At 37.3% G+C, this 15,561-nt stretch overlaps 1 protein-coding gene across 2 annotated transcripts in view; it reads right to left on the minus strand.

The window, feature by feature from the left end:
• TTLL7 (tubulin tyrosine ligase like 7) overlaps positions 1-15,561 on the minus strand; it is a 142,093-nt gene that overhangs the window by 63,202 nt on the left and 63,330 nt on the right. For both annotated transcript variants that reach the window (XM_042952397.1, XM_042952399.1), the window contains exons 8-10: positions 11,580-11,744; positions 6,035-6,193; positions 561-655 (exon numbers count right to left, since the gene is read on the minus strand). In XM_042952397.1, the coding sequence (XP_042808331.1) occupies positions 561-655; positions 6,035-6,193; positions 11,580-11,744 (419 nt within the window). The remainder of the gene's footprint in view (positions 1-560; positions 656-6,034; positions 6,194-11,579; positions 11,745-15,561) is intronic.

A 15,561-nucleotide genomic window follows, 5' to 3' on the forward strand; every position in this document is an offset into this window, starting at 1 on the left:
ATAAATAAATAAATAAATAAATAAATAAACAAATAAATAAATAAATAAATAGGAAATCCTGCCTATGATTTTCAATGGCAAGGTTAACCCTGTCTTAATAAACATCTCATTTCTGTTTACCCAGGCAGCATGATATAGTGGGAAGACTTCTGAACAGAAAGGTAGGAAATCCATGTGTTTGAGGGTTGTTGTTGTTGTTTACTTCTTGAATGCTGAATGACGTCTGCTTTAGTTTCTTCTTGCAAGGTGAGGAAGATAATCTAGAGATTTTCCTCAGGTAGTCTCCAATTCAACCTTATACTCTATACTGAATAATTATACCAACACTGTAATTTAACCATATTTACTATAGACTCAGAGCATGATACAGGGAGAAGGAAAAGCAGTATGTAGAGGAGAGGAAATGATATTTAAAAAGAAAACACTAAATGGGTTTGAAGAATGAATCAAGAAATTTAAAACATAAAATATGAAAAAGTTACAAGCCAAGCCCATGTACAAGTGATTGTTCCAGGCCAAATGTGCTGGAAACCTTCCAAACAATGAAGGAAAGACTTTACCTGATGTTTAGCAGTTTCAATGCATTTAGCAGCACTCCCCTTTTTACATCATAGTCTATTTTCTGATCCGTTCCAAAGCTTGGAGCTCGATTAATCTGAAATTTACAAAGGAAACAATGAGAATGGCCAAATGTTGGTAGGTTGGTAAATATTCAATTCCTATTTTTTAAATTAATGCAAGATCTCCAACCAGTAGAAAAACTCTACAATAAATCTCAAAGCTCCACATACTAGATGGCCCAGTTACCACTGTCACACCTCCCTTCTCGCCACCCTAAGTCAAGGAGTTGCAAGGAACTGACTGCTCTCATGGCCCTCTTCCCCCTGCTGCCTTAGCTCAGGATCTTCAGTCAGCCTATGTGCCCTCCCCCTCCTCCCCGCCCTTTTTCAGCCCAACACCCCATGCGCTAGGTTTTAAGTTCAGGGAAGTTAAAAGTGACTCATTCTGACATGAGATTAGAAGACCAGTATTAACAATAATAATGATGATGTAACAAAAAAGATATGCATGTTACCAATATAGCAATACTCATGCATTTATTTAGCATACAGAAACTATCAGTACCCTCTTTTCACTACTTCAGATCTTCTGGATGAATTCGTCTATTGCTGTCTAAAAAATAAACTATTTTTTTTCTACCTGGATCAAACAATAATTTATCATTTTTCATTTCCAAAAACTGCATAACTCAGAAGATACCATTAAAGGTAGTTGCAGACTAATCTCTATGAGTTTCTCTAACTATATAAGGATTCTGGGCATAAGTGAGTTATTTGTGAGTGTTCTTTCCAACATCATTTCCAGGATTTCATTAAGATAAAAAATAAAGAGAGGCCGGGGTGACTCAGTCAGTCAAGCGTCCGACTTTGGCTCAGGTCATGATCTCACAGCTCATGAGTTCAAGCTCCGTGTTGGGTTCTGTGCAGACGGCTCAGAACCTGGAGCCTGCTTCTGATTCTTTGTCTCCCTGTCTCTCTCTGCTCCTCTTCTGCTCATGCTCTTTCTCTCTCTCAAAAATAAATAAACATCTAAAAAAAAAAAAGATGAAAAATAAGAAGTAACAGTAACTGTATGTACCCTGAAACCCATTATACAATATGCTACCACCCCAAGAGCTGGAGCTCCTGTCTTTGTCTTTGCTGCTATTGGGTTTGTTGTTGCTGTTGTTATGAAAATGTAACTGGAATAGCAAGTGTTTAAGAAAATTACTTAATTAACTCGGTTGGTTAGAATGCGCTGAGTTCTAAACTACAGCTCAGCTTTCATGACCACCACCTAACACCACAGACGATCTAAAAAAATATGCTACTAGTCCTGAAAGAGGATTGTCTTTTACAAATCCATTCCATAAGAGACAAAAAACTTGATAGTATGCATTTCACAACTCTGGCAATTGTAGGAAGTATAACTATAAGTATATAAAGAGAAGCTAAACAAACAACAGAAAAATCACCTGTAATCCCACCACCTAGCATACTGTCATCTATTTGATAGTGTATTGCTCACCATTTGATAAAGTGTAAGTATCTGCCATGCATGCATATTTATAATTTTCACTTTACTTTCTAAATACATGCCTATACTAACAATACTATTTTATAGTCCAAGTTTTTCCCTTATCACTATATCATGAAAATCTTTCATGCCATCATTTTGATGCATGGTATTCCATTTATAGAGATATGCCTAACTACATTATGCCTTTGCTGATTTTTGATTTAGAAGGTGACGGACATATTTCTGCCTATGCGATGTGGTCCCAAGGAGAAAGGAATAGCTTAGTAACTACAAGAACCTCCATTTATTCCAGGCAAATTTAAGAAAGGGAGTCTACTGGGGCACCTGGGTGGCTCAGTCGGTCAAGCGTCCGACTTCGGCTCAGGTCATGATCTTGCAGTTCGTGGGTTTGTGCCCCATGTCAGGCTCTGTGCTGACAGCTCGGAGCCTGGAGTTTGCTTTGGATTCTAGGTCTCCTGCTCTCTCTGCCCTTCCCCCACTTGCGCTCGGTCTCTCTCTCAAAAATAAATAAAATATTTATGGGGCGCCTGGGTGGCTCAGTCGGTTAAGCATCCGACTTCGGCTCAGGTCACGATCTCGCGGTCTGTGGGTTCGAGCCCCGCGTCGGGCTCTGGGCTGATGGCTCAGAGCCTGGAGCCTGCTTCTGATTCTGTGTCTCCCTCTCTCTCTGACCCTCCCCCGTTCATGCTCTGTCTCTGTCTCAAAAATAAATAAACTTAAAAAAAAAAATTAAAAAAAAAAAAATAAAAAAAAAAAATAAATAAAATATTTAAAAAAAATTTTTTTTAAAGAAAGGAAGTTTATTAATCCACGACTTCAAAACTCTTTAAGTATTTCCTCTTACAAGTGCAAAGAAAGGGCAATGTATTTTATGTGAAAAAAACAAGTTAACCATTCCATACTGATTCAAATCTCTGGAATTTGTAATACAATTAATGATAGTTCAGCTGCTACCTGTAACAGGATTATAAAATAAACCAGACATTTAGGAAACAATGATTAAGTGGTTCACTGAAATGTAATCTATCTTTATAGAATTCCTTGGGTGTTCCATTCCAAAACTGCCATCTGGAACTCTGGCAGACATAACCCTCCTCCAGGATGGTTGTGACCTCAGGTCCTCTCTTACCTATGTCAGAATCTTCCCTCTACTACCATAAAAAAGAAATTGGTCTACGGACAAATGTACTCACACAAGATCAAGTAATACATGAAAAGGTAGAAAAACTTTTTGCAATTAACATTTTGGATTTCTCAAAAGTTTTATGAGAAAGGTAAAGTAAAAACTAAAGACAGATGAAACTCTGAAAATTAGGGTTTCATTCAGTCAAAATTCTACTCTGTGATGTTGACAGCTTCTTTGGCTCTCATTCCTACCCCAATTCTAGAACAGACAAAACTCTGCAGATGTTAGGGTCTTAACGTTCAGCAGCTTGTAAATGCACACAAAAATGAAAACTATTAGAAAGCAGACTAAATTGATAAATACTATTTATTAACCAACCAAATGATAGTTTTACTATCAAAACAAGCACAATAATTTCATGCACATAACAAAGTATACATAACAGATTTTGTGCTCACAGATTAATGCTATTCCCTCTGCCCAGTAACTTCTCCTCATCCCGCCCCCATCTCTCCCAACTTCCAGTCCCCACCGTACTTTCTACAGCCTTAAATACTCTGCTCAGGAGTTCCTCCTCTGCAAAGATTTTTTTTTAACTGTCAAATACGCACTTGTACATAGAGAGATTAATCACTCTATTGTTTGTGCTGGTATCCTGTTCCCTACTTATACCTGTAAATATTACCATAAGACACATATCTGAGTCCCCACTAAACCAGGGCAAGTATTCTGTCTTCTTTTATCTCCACCCCCTGACACAATGACTCGTTGAAATAATTCAAGGGTAATTAAAGTATTAGCAGTATATTCATACCCTGCCCAGTTTTCATACTTTTCCCTAACAATGTTTCTGTGCTTGAAAATTTCTGCAATTTTGTCACTATGAATCATTACCTGCAATTATTCCAGTTAACTAAAAGTTATCATATCCTCAGATGCACCTTCTATCTTATTCCACTTGATGGTGCCAAAAGGTTTTTAACAACATATGTTAGAACCACTACAATTGCAGCTGGGAGAAAACACAAAGAAGCAAGATCTAAATAAGATTAACTGTTTTAATACAATAAATGTTCATTATCCATAGTGATTGATTACTATAAAGTCTTTGTAATGGTTCTGACTGATCTGGAAATGATGAAGAAATGAATTGAAAATGAAAATATGCTCATGCAAACAGTGCTAGTTAGCTGTTGAGTATTGTGGAGTTTTTTAATGGTTATTCATCTGGACATGATAAAGGAGAGAACAAAGTATGAAGAAACACTAATGCCAACAATGGTGTTTTGAGCCTTTGAAAAAATATAGAATTCAACCATTCAGTCAATTCTGCTTTACCAAGCTCATACAAAGCTCCAGTTAGACAAATGCTTTTAAAAACAGGTAACTAAACTATCTATAGTCATTACTCCCTACTATACTTTGAGTGCCACTTCATGCATGTGCCTTCACTTTTTCTCCACCCTGTCAAGGATAAAAGACAAGTAGCAGGAGCATGGGGAAAATACAGTTAAGAACAAGGAAGAATAATTGCAGACAAAGTATGAAACCTAGGGAAGAAAATGTCAGGCCTAGTAAGGCGCAGAGTCAAATGCTTTCATGTTCAAGTGATGAAGGACACAAAAAGATAGCAAAATCTTATTTTCCAGGACCCAAGCAGGAACAAAATTTGAACATCTGACATCTGTATTTGATTGGAAATACAACATGCTGGAGCAGAGCAGATTGAACACACACACACACACACACCCCCATTAGCCCTCTAATTGGAAAAGTGCTCCTTCCTAAAAATATATTTTGAATGTCTTGATTATCTATCACTCATTCAATTTGCTTTTGCACGTTACAGACAGAACTTCCACCTTCGAAATCATTAACAAAAAAAGAGAGATAATCAGCATAAAATGAAAGGTACTTGTTGATTATACCTTCTATAGCAATATGTTCCAAAATGTAACTAATCTAGCAAACACTGTTTAGATATGTGCTATTTTCCTGATAAAGTTTCCTAAACACAGTGTTCTGTGCCCATGCACTCTATGACTCCAGATCAAGGGTCTGAGAGGAAACTGCTGAATGGGATAGAAAACTTCTAAGTTTTCTTCTGGATGTAGTATAAGTATGACTGGAAGGAAAGGTACACAAATCTTAAGAAGAGACTATTTTTATTTCTCTTTTATATCATTTCATATTTTCCTAATATTAAGTGATCTTTTATAACAAGAGAAGAATAACGATGACTCCGACCATACCAGGGACTGGCAGCAAACCCAAAGGCGCACAGTTAACAGACTGGACATGGGGGGAGTCCCAGGCATATAATATGGCCTTCAGGGAGAAGCCATGCCAGCTGGGGTATGAGATACTGAATACTGATTAATGAACCAATCAGAGTCTCTCTCTTCTTGGAGAGTTTGAATAGGAAACCAATGAAGACAAGGAGGCCATGGTCCTCAAGCCCAGGCACCCACACAGAGGAAAGACAACATCCAGAGGTCATGGAGTAATGAAGTAATGAAGGATGTGAGACTGAGGAAATAGTGGAGAAAGGAGATAAATCAGTAGAAGCAGATCCACACATACATTCAAAATTCCTGGCCCAGAAATGCACTCAAATTAACTTGGGAAAAGTAATATCAAACACATATTGGTCCGTTCTTGGAACTGTTCTATTCTCTGAATTTTTGTTCTCTTCCTCCCACATGTTCCATTCAGGCCTCTTTCTGCTCGGTTAATGAGACAACTGTGCCAACTACTCATTTAAAAAACATTTGTTTTAATGCACAAGAACAGTAGTAACTTCTCTTTCTTCTTATAGAAATGCCTTACCTCCAGAAGCCATGGCTTTAGTTTTCTGTCCAACAAAATATCAAATCCCAGAACTTCAAAACAGACGCTTTCACTTCCTGGAGGCTGACCGGGTCTGCACATTCGATATGCATGCAGGACATGAGGTTCTGCTACAATCAAAGTCTTTACAACCAATTCCTGCAAATAGAGTGTTTAAAAAAAAAAATGTGAAAATGCCTTACTTTTTTGTATCTTATTTACATATGTGGAAATAAGGCCTAAACTTACAGAGCAGCACACTGGCCAAGTTCACAAAGCTCTATGACATGTGGCCCCTGCCGCTACTCTGATTCCATTTCATGCAACTCTTGTTCTACTCATTACACTCCAGCCACGCTTGCCTGCTTAGGCTCTCTGACAGTAACTGTTCCCTCTTTCTGGAACACTCTTCCCAATATTCCCATGTCTGGCTCCTTGATATTCAGAAAGGCCTTCCCTGACCCTGGAGTCAAAAGTAGTCATGGCTATCCCTTACTGTACCATCTCACACAGCATAGAATCAGCTGATATTTTTCTTTTTTAATTACAGCCATGTCCTTGTGCCTACACTAGTGCCTGCCATTTAGTAGATGCTCAAAAATATTTGTGAACAATTAAGTAAAATAAAAGTAAAATAAAAATAAAATAAAAATAAAAAGATATGGGCCGCCTGGGTGGCTCAGTTAAGCATCCAACTCTTGATTTCAGCTCAGGTCATGATCTCATGGTCTTGAGTTGGAGCCCCATATTGGGCTCTGCACCGAGCATGGAGCCTGCTTAAGATTCTCTCCCTCTCTCCCTCTGCTCCTTCCCTACTCATGCTGTCTATCTCTCTCTCAAGAAAAGCAAAAACAAAAATCAAGTTGACAAATGTGGTTTCTATCTGGTAAATAAATAAGGGTAGGAGCACATGCTAGACTTCTCAGAAACCATACGGGAGGGTTTAGGAGTGGCAGGGAAGAAAAGTTACAGCGAGGGTCAACTACTTCACAAACGACATTATAGAGCCTCCACTTAGACAATGGGTGAAAGGATGGGACAGAATCTAGGAGAGGTGGGCTTCTTTGTGTGGTGATGCTTTTGCAGTTCATAAGGTTTACTGGAGACAAGAGGACACACAATACTACTAGAATGAGTTACTAATGCTAATAAAACAAAAGGTTGGTTTACTGAAGTTTAAGAACAAACTATGGATTGTGGAAAAGTGGTTTTGCTGGGTTTTTTTGTCTTAGAATATATTGTCTTTTTAAGTCCCTCTCTACAGGCATAGGCAATATAACATGGCAGTTAAGAACTTGGCTCTAACATCAGACTTTCTGGGTTTATTCCTGGCTTTGCTCCTTGCTAGTGTACAACCTCAGTTATGTTGCTTAAGCTTTCTGAATCTCACTTTCCCAAAGGGAAAGGGGAAATAGGAATAATACCTACTGCAAAAGACTGAAGTAAGTGCAAAATGAGACTCCATGTAAAACTCTTGGCATAGTGCCTAGAACAGAGCAAACCTTCAGTAAGTGTTAACTACTACTATTGTTATAATTATTCTGCCATTCCTCACTCCACTTCGTATTTCAGGTCAGAAACAAACATTCCATTACCTGGTGGGAGCAATATTCATTATATTGGAGAAAAAATGGGGACAGATTAATCTTGCTGTTATCCAGAATCCCAACCCAGATCATACTTGGGGTAAGTATCAGAGATGTTATGAGAGGTTATTCTCGGAAAAATTTTACTCAAAGTAAAAAATTGAACACCAAAAACACTAAAGTATATAAAGATAAAAGACAAAAAAAAATCACTTAATATAAATCTTTGGATGTATTAGTGAAGATACTGGAAAATAGGGGAAAAAAAAGTTAAAGCCTTGACTAATCAATGTCTGCATGAAACAACTCAGATGGGGGGGGAGACTGAATATTAATTGACCCTGAAGAATTACAAATCTGTGCTTTTTCTACATAAAACACCACATTTTTAGGAATGCAAAGGTAAGACTACAAGTGTATGTGAAAATCAAGAGTGATATAACCAAACACAAATCAAACTCCACTAATGTTTTTTTGAGAATTTCCAACATACTGTCATTGCTCTGAAATATGATTTGTAGGTCTGTATCTACAGTGTATAAAAAGAATTGAGAGAACGGGGTTTATGAGTAACCTCCATGGCTTGATTTTCTATTGATTTCTCACTCATCCTTTATTTTTAAAATATTTTTTTAATGTTTATTTATTTTTGAGACAGAGAGAGACGAGCATGAATGGGGGAGGGGCAGAGAGAGAGGGAGACACAGAATCCGAAGCAGCTCCAGGCTCTGAGCTGTCAGCACAGAGCCCGATGCAGGCTCGAACTCACAGACCACGAGACCATGACCCAAGCCGAAGTCGGAAGCTCAACCAACTGAGCCACCCAGGAGCCCCGATTTCTCACTCATTCTTGACCAGCACAAAAGCACACATCTCTGTGCTACACAGGAGGTACTGAACGTCAGTTTTCATATATAGACAGTTACTTTTTAGAGAAATTGCTGCCCAAAAAAGAGGTCATTGAAAAAAAAGTCCAAAGTTAAATTCATGAAATTTGTAAACTATGACACAAAGATACAAACTTACTGATTGACTGCCTTCTCTATCTCCTTTTTTTTTAATAATATATTTATTATTTCATTAACTCATCTTAAACAGATATCTTTATATACAATTCTTAATAAAGGTAAACATAATTAAAAGATATACACTTGAAGGGTGCCTGGGTGGCTCAGTAGGTTAAGCGTCTGACTTCAGCTCAGGTCATGATCTCGCAGTTTGTGAGTTCAAGCCCCATGTCGGGCTCACAGGCCTGTGCTGACAGCTCAGAGCCTGGAGCCTGCTTCAGATTCTGTGTCTCCCTCTCTCTCTGCCCCTCCCCCACTCACACTCTGTCTCTCTCTCTCTCTCAAAAATAAAGATTAAAAAAAAATTTTTTTAAAGATACATACTTGGAAAAGTTAGTAATTTACTAATATTAACTAATTGCTTATTTGTAGATTGTTATTACACATTATAACTAATGTAAGCAAGAATGATGCAGAATTTACCCCTTTATAGAAGACACCACAAATGTGTCAGAACTTAGTAGGCACACACTGGCCATGTTCAAGTTATATATGAATGTTATATTTTAGGCTCTCCCAGAAAGGTCCATTTCCATACCCTCTTGTTAATATTAGTCTCACTTCTATACCTTCTTCTAATTAATTATGTACAGGAAGTACCACTTAAAACCAATGGATATAAAACTAATGACACTCGTTTTTCTCTCAGATTCTTTCTACACATTCCTCACCAAGGCAGTCCAAGAAGTTCCACCTTTTCACACCCCCTTCTCCAAAGAAGTAAAACCCACATGGAAGTGACAAATTTGGTAAAAACAACAACAACAAAAAAGGAGTATCACAGGGCATATAAAACCTTCTTGGTCTCGCTGAGCTATTCATCAAATGATCCATTCATTAAATCATCCAGGTATCAACATGTATGATCTTCCATTTGTTATTCGTGCAATAACAAATTTCACACCTCTGATGCATCTGACATAATAAACCATCATTATTAAAATATTTTTTGAATTTCTGCAAAATTGGCCTTGATAGAATAAATAAGTAGATAAATAAACACAGAATGAATTGTCATCAAATTTCTTGTTTGGATGTATTTAGGCCACCAGGAAGATAGGATAGAAAGTCAACAAGTTGGTGGGCCTCCAACAAAATCCAGTTGATACACATTTTTGGTGGAGCCCCTACATTTTCAAAAAGTTTTAAATGTGGTGTCAACATTTTAATAAATCAGGAGACTTAGAGCTTCTATTGTCAAATTAGAAGAATGAACCACACTGGGCCCACAATACCATGTGGCAACAAAAGGCTGGTGCTGAGTAGTGTCCACCCCCTTCAGACTTCTCATACACTTCAAGTTACCATAGTTCCCTGCATACTCTATTTACTTCTATCCAGACCATTTCACTCCTTTTACTTATCTGACACCAAAGGACCTCTGGATTTACATTCTGTGATATAGAAAATAAGGTATAAGAAATTCAACCAACAAAACAAGAAAAGGATAAGTCTAATGACGCTGATTTTTCTAATTATCTCAAGAGAACTAAATTCAACTAACTATAAACTTTCATGTGCATTTTCTGTGATAGATTTATTTAAATTATACAGTATCCGCTCCCAAAGAAAAGCTAAATCATATTGCATAATCCTATCGTATTAAGTACTTTCAAGAAACACACTCTTCTAACTTTGAATACCATTGTGATACTTCTGCTAGGATTTATAAAGGGGCAGTTTCACCCAGGTTATCTTCTCAGATCTGCTTCTTTTCCCTCTTTACCCTTATTTGCAGTGTCACCCACTGCCATGGCTTTAATTATCAATTACGCTTCAAACATGCACTTTTAACTACCTGCTTAATCTTTCTACCTGAGAAAATATTTCAAGTACAATAAATCTCTAGACCTCATTATCATAGCCTCATGAACTTTTACAAACTTAGTTCGGGTGCCAATGCCTCTTGGGAGTCCTCCTCCTATCCCTTCCCACGGAAAGTTACTATATGTGGTCTTCCTCTACATTCCCACAAAATCCAACACATGCCTCTGTTGTACGTGCTATGGTATATTTTATTAACAATTTGTATGTGGGTCTTTCCTACAAAACTCTAACATTTCTTGAGGACTGGAGCTGTATCTTCTAAATCTTCAAATTATCAGTCAGAAACAAGGTTATGGGTTCAATAAATGTTTACTGAGTGACTGAAAGAATGAATGGAATGAATAAATGAATAGAACTCTTTTCCCTCACTTGCAAAACTAAGCTCTACATCTTTTCAAAATTAATTCCTCTCTACTCTACTTCAGATAAAGCCAACCCATGCTCCCTATAACTCCTCCTTAAAACTGCAGAGGAATCTCTGAATACTTCTCCCCGATTTTGGACATTCAGTTAACCTCAATGTTTACTTCGTTGTCACCTCTTCTACTCTGAGCTGGTTCACCTCAGGCCACTCTTTTCACTTAAACTACACCCCGGTGCCCTCCTTTACCTACTCTTAGTCTTTACTCTAACCCGTCCCACACCCATCTTCAGATTTATCTTTTAAATTCAGGGTCTTTGGCCTTATTTCTCTTCTCCCTTAAAATCTGGAAAGATTGAATCCTTACTGCCTACCAAGTTAACCATTGATTTTCAGACCTAAAATTTTGCCTCCACATATCTTTTCAGCCATAAATCCCCACAAAATTCCCACAAATACCATATGTGCTGACCTGGGCCACTTTTCCCTATTCCCCTACATCTATGCTTCTGCTTATACCTAGTACCCCTTTCTCCCATCCCTAGCAGAAGAAACACTGCTCATCAAGGTCTGTCATAATTCCTACCTCCTTCATGACAATACTTCATTTGTCCAACCTAATGTAATCTGTTCTTTATTTAAAATGCTGATGATCCTTTAATCTGAGGAAAGACACTTATAATTGTGAAATGGTATAATCTTACTGAAATATCACTCCAAAACTTAGCAACATCATGTTGATTTGCTTGTAGGAATTCTGTAAACCACTTGATGGAACGTTTGCTGCCTTTGTTTTCAGTCTCATCCCTTTCAAAACGCTCATTGTGCTTGTTCACAGAGTAGTTTGTTAGATGCATGTATAACTGCGTCTGTAACAAGTAAGAACCAAAGTTATCACCTATGAGACTCTAGAACTGTGAGGTTTCACAGAACATAAAGCATCCAAAGATGAAAGACATTTTTAAAATTTAAAACATACAAATTGACAATTTCACGATGACTTAGGTTTCAAATTAAGCAAAACGGCAAATTTCCAATAAAAGGATTACAAATATAGTCATCTACAAAGTTACTTTATATATTATTCAAAATGTATCTACCATAAAAAGTATTGGCTTAGTTGGCTATGTGTCTGACTCTTGATCTCGGCTCAGGTCATGATCTCATGGTTCATCAGATTGAGCCCATATTGGGCTCTGCTCAGCGCAGAGCCTGCTTGGGATTCTCTCTCTCCCTCTCTGTCTGCCCCTTCCCCACTTGGACACTCTCTCTCTCTCTCAAAATAAATAAATAAGCATTTTTTAAAGTATTAAAATAATACGAATATACAAAGTAATTACATGAAAGCATGAAATTCTACATTGCTAAGCAGGAAAAATGCTATTTGTTTTCATATTTATTTATTTATTTTTTAATTTTTTTAACGTTTATTTATTTTTGAGACAGAGAGAGACAGAGCATGAACGGGGGAGGGTAAGAAAGAGGGAGACACAGAATCTGAAACAGGCTCCAGGCTCTGAGCTGTCAGCACACAGCCCGACGCGGGGCTCAAACTCACGGACTGCGAGATCATGACCTGAGCCGAAGTCAGCCACTCAACCAACTGAGCCACCCAGGCGCCCCAGTTTTCATATTTATTTTTAACATCTTTAGTCACTTACAGTTTTCACCCAAATTTGTTTGGGGAAGGGCATTTTCTGACAGAGCATTCTATATCTTTTAAAAGAAAAAAAAAAAAAAAAAAGTTCAAGTAAGTAGCATAAACCAAAAGGCAGGACTACCAAACACAACCTCTGCCCTCCCACGCTGACCAGGAGGCCACTTGAACTCATTCGCAAGACAGAGTGCACTTACAGCCAGCAAACAGAGGCACCACACAATGCTGTACAGAGTCCAAATGATTAACAGTATAAATTTATAGTGCTCTTTATTGGAGCTGCCGTGCCTTGGTCTCTTTATAGTCTTACATTTGTTGATACTGTTATCCTCAAATAAACCGGAAAAGTAATCCAAAATTTAAAACCTCTTGTAACTGTCAACTAAGACACATCTAATGGTTCCCTACCAATCTATCATAGACATTCATCAAATCTATAAATTCTGCCCTCATGATCCTATTCTCAGAAATTACTTTAAATAGCAGGGTGCTTCACAATGAACAAATACTTCATGTACATGGCTATTATTTAGGCTTGTTAATAGCAAAGTATATTTGCATCATATTTTATTTCCATTGCAGTTACTTCCATCTACAGTATTCACATCTTCGATGCAAATGTGCAGAACTTATCATCTCAGCTACATGCTGTTTACTGACCCATGCGCCATTGCTAATTAAGAATTTATTTTTTCATCATTAAACAATATTTAAGGAGTGCCTACTTACTATCTCCAAGAACTTGTACTGGGCACTGAGGATACAAAGATGAACAAGACAGACACAGTCTCTGCCCTAATGAAACTTGGAAAAAGCTTTAAACTAAGTGATATTTGAAAGAAAGAGCATAAATCTTACACTTGTCTAATTTTAACTGCTTGATTTGAAGAAAAAGGAAATTAATCAAACTACAGCATTTCCTAGTTTCCAAAATAGAAATCACTTCTAAATTTAAAAAAATTGGAAAATAATTTTTGAGGGGGTTCTCTATTTGGCAAGAATTTTTTTAAGATAAATAATATTAGCAGTAATAAAAACTCTAGCTATCCTAATGAAAAAAGTGAGTAAGAAATGGAACTGTGCATTTTTCTTAAAACAGTCGCTTTGTAAGTAGGATTAGAAATTCCAATTTCACATCTACCTTGACAAAAATCCCCTTCTAAGCATTTTATTGCCAGTTGGACATTAGCCATAAGCAGTGAAAACAGCTATAAATCAAATAGCAACCTGCAAGGTATGAATAGGATATAAATATTCTCCACCCTATTTTTTAGCATATAGGCTCAATACAATGAATTGGGATGCATAAAACTTTTCAAGAACCTGCCAACTGCTACATTGGTAGCAAAAAATAAATGTTTACTATATTTCAATGTTTGAAATTCTGTCTTATGATCTCCTTATATGTAGTTTACCCATATTTAATTCTTATAAACACACACAGCTCTTTATAAAATATATGCTCACTATTTTAAAAATTGGAAATAGGAAAAAGAAACAAACATGCAGCATTATGCCATCCAAAAACCACCAATGAGAGCATTTTGGTTTATTTTTTCCAGCATTTTTTCTTAAGCTTACCTTTTACATAACTGTGATCTCACTTTAGATAAAATTTTGTACTTCTTTTTTTTTTTTTTTTACTTTTTCATATCTTAATCTAGGAACTTGATCGTGAAGTCGAAAAAAGTGAACTTTTGAATTTTAAAGATATGTAAGGAACATTGACATTTATCTAGGAGATCATTCTTCGTACATGTGACCCAGAGCCACAGAGTACATGATTCAAAAGCACTTGGCAAAGTGAGATACATTTGCTGACTCATGGTCTTTCCTTATGATTTCCTAACTCAGCGTACTTAAGTAAATCATATACATATAATTTAAAATATTAGAATAAATCACTTTGTCACCTAAATGAGCTTCCATATCTCACCCTTTCCTATGTCTTCCCTTACTCTTTTCTCTTAAAACATGACTACCTGCCTCACATGTATTATAACCCATTCTTCCCCACATCAATTATTTTAATTATAATCTAAGAGCTGACAAGTCTCAAATTAGGCCTATAGCTCAGTTCTCTTGTCTCAACTCCAGACCTATACTATACATCCAAATGCTTATAGCATAGATCCATTTGGAGGCCCTTGCAGGCATGTTGAACCAAACACACCAGCTTGCAAGACCTTTAATAGCCCTATATTACCTATCATGGTGAATAACACCCCATCTACCTGACTGCCCATGCCAAAAATCTTGAGTTTTTATCCTTACTTTCTCTCTCCCTTTCCTTTGTTCTACAAATCCAACCTCACAGTATATTATTATATCAATGCTATCCATGTTATCATAAATGTATCTTAGATCTATGTTCTTATTCTTTGGCTAGCCCTACTACTGTTACTTCAAATAAGGCCATCTTTTCTCTCACTTGTGGTTAGTATAAACAACAGCTTTTTCCTTACCCTCACCTCCCCCATCCATCTACACCCCCATCTCACATTCCCCACACTACAGACTAGGTGAACTTTTGAAGACAAAAATCTCATTCCTCCTTTCCTTCTTTAAAATCTTTTAATGTTCCCTTTCTTCTTAGGTTAAATCCCCAAATCCTAGACATGGCCTAAAAAGCTCTGAAAGATCTGTGCTCTAGGATCTTCATACTCATTTCTGAACACCCACCCCTTCATAGTCTGTATTGAGCAGTACTGAACATGTCTGCTTTCTCCAGATATACCGTATCTCTGGGCCATTTTTCTCTCTGGAGTTCCATCCCACCCACCACCCCCCCACCCCCCCCACGCCTGGCTGACCCTTCGTTGTTCGTATTTCACTTTACGAACTCCTTTTCTAACCTTTATCTCCAACTGGGTTAGATGCTCTTGCTATGCACTGCCATAGCACCCTCAGTTTCTTAGACCATTACACTTACCATTAGGTATTATAACTGCTTATTTTATTTTCTGCCTCCCCACTAGACTGTTGCTTTTGAGAGGTCAAGCACTGTATCTGTCTTGGTCACTGTTTTT

Source organism: Panthera leo, chromosome C1 (assembly GCF_018350215.1).
Source record: "Panthera leo isolate Ple1 chromosome C1, P.leo_Ple1_pat1.1, whole genome shotgun sequence".
NCBI lineage: Eukaryota > Metazoa > Chordata > Mammalia > Carnivora > Felidae > Panthera > Panthera leo.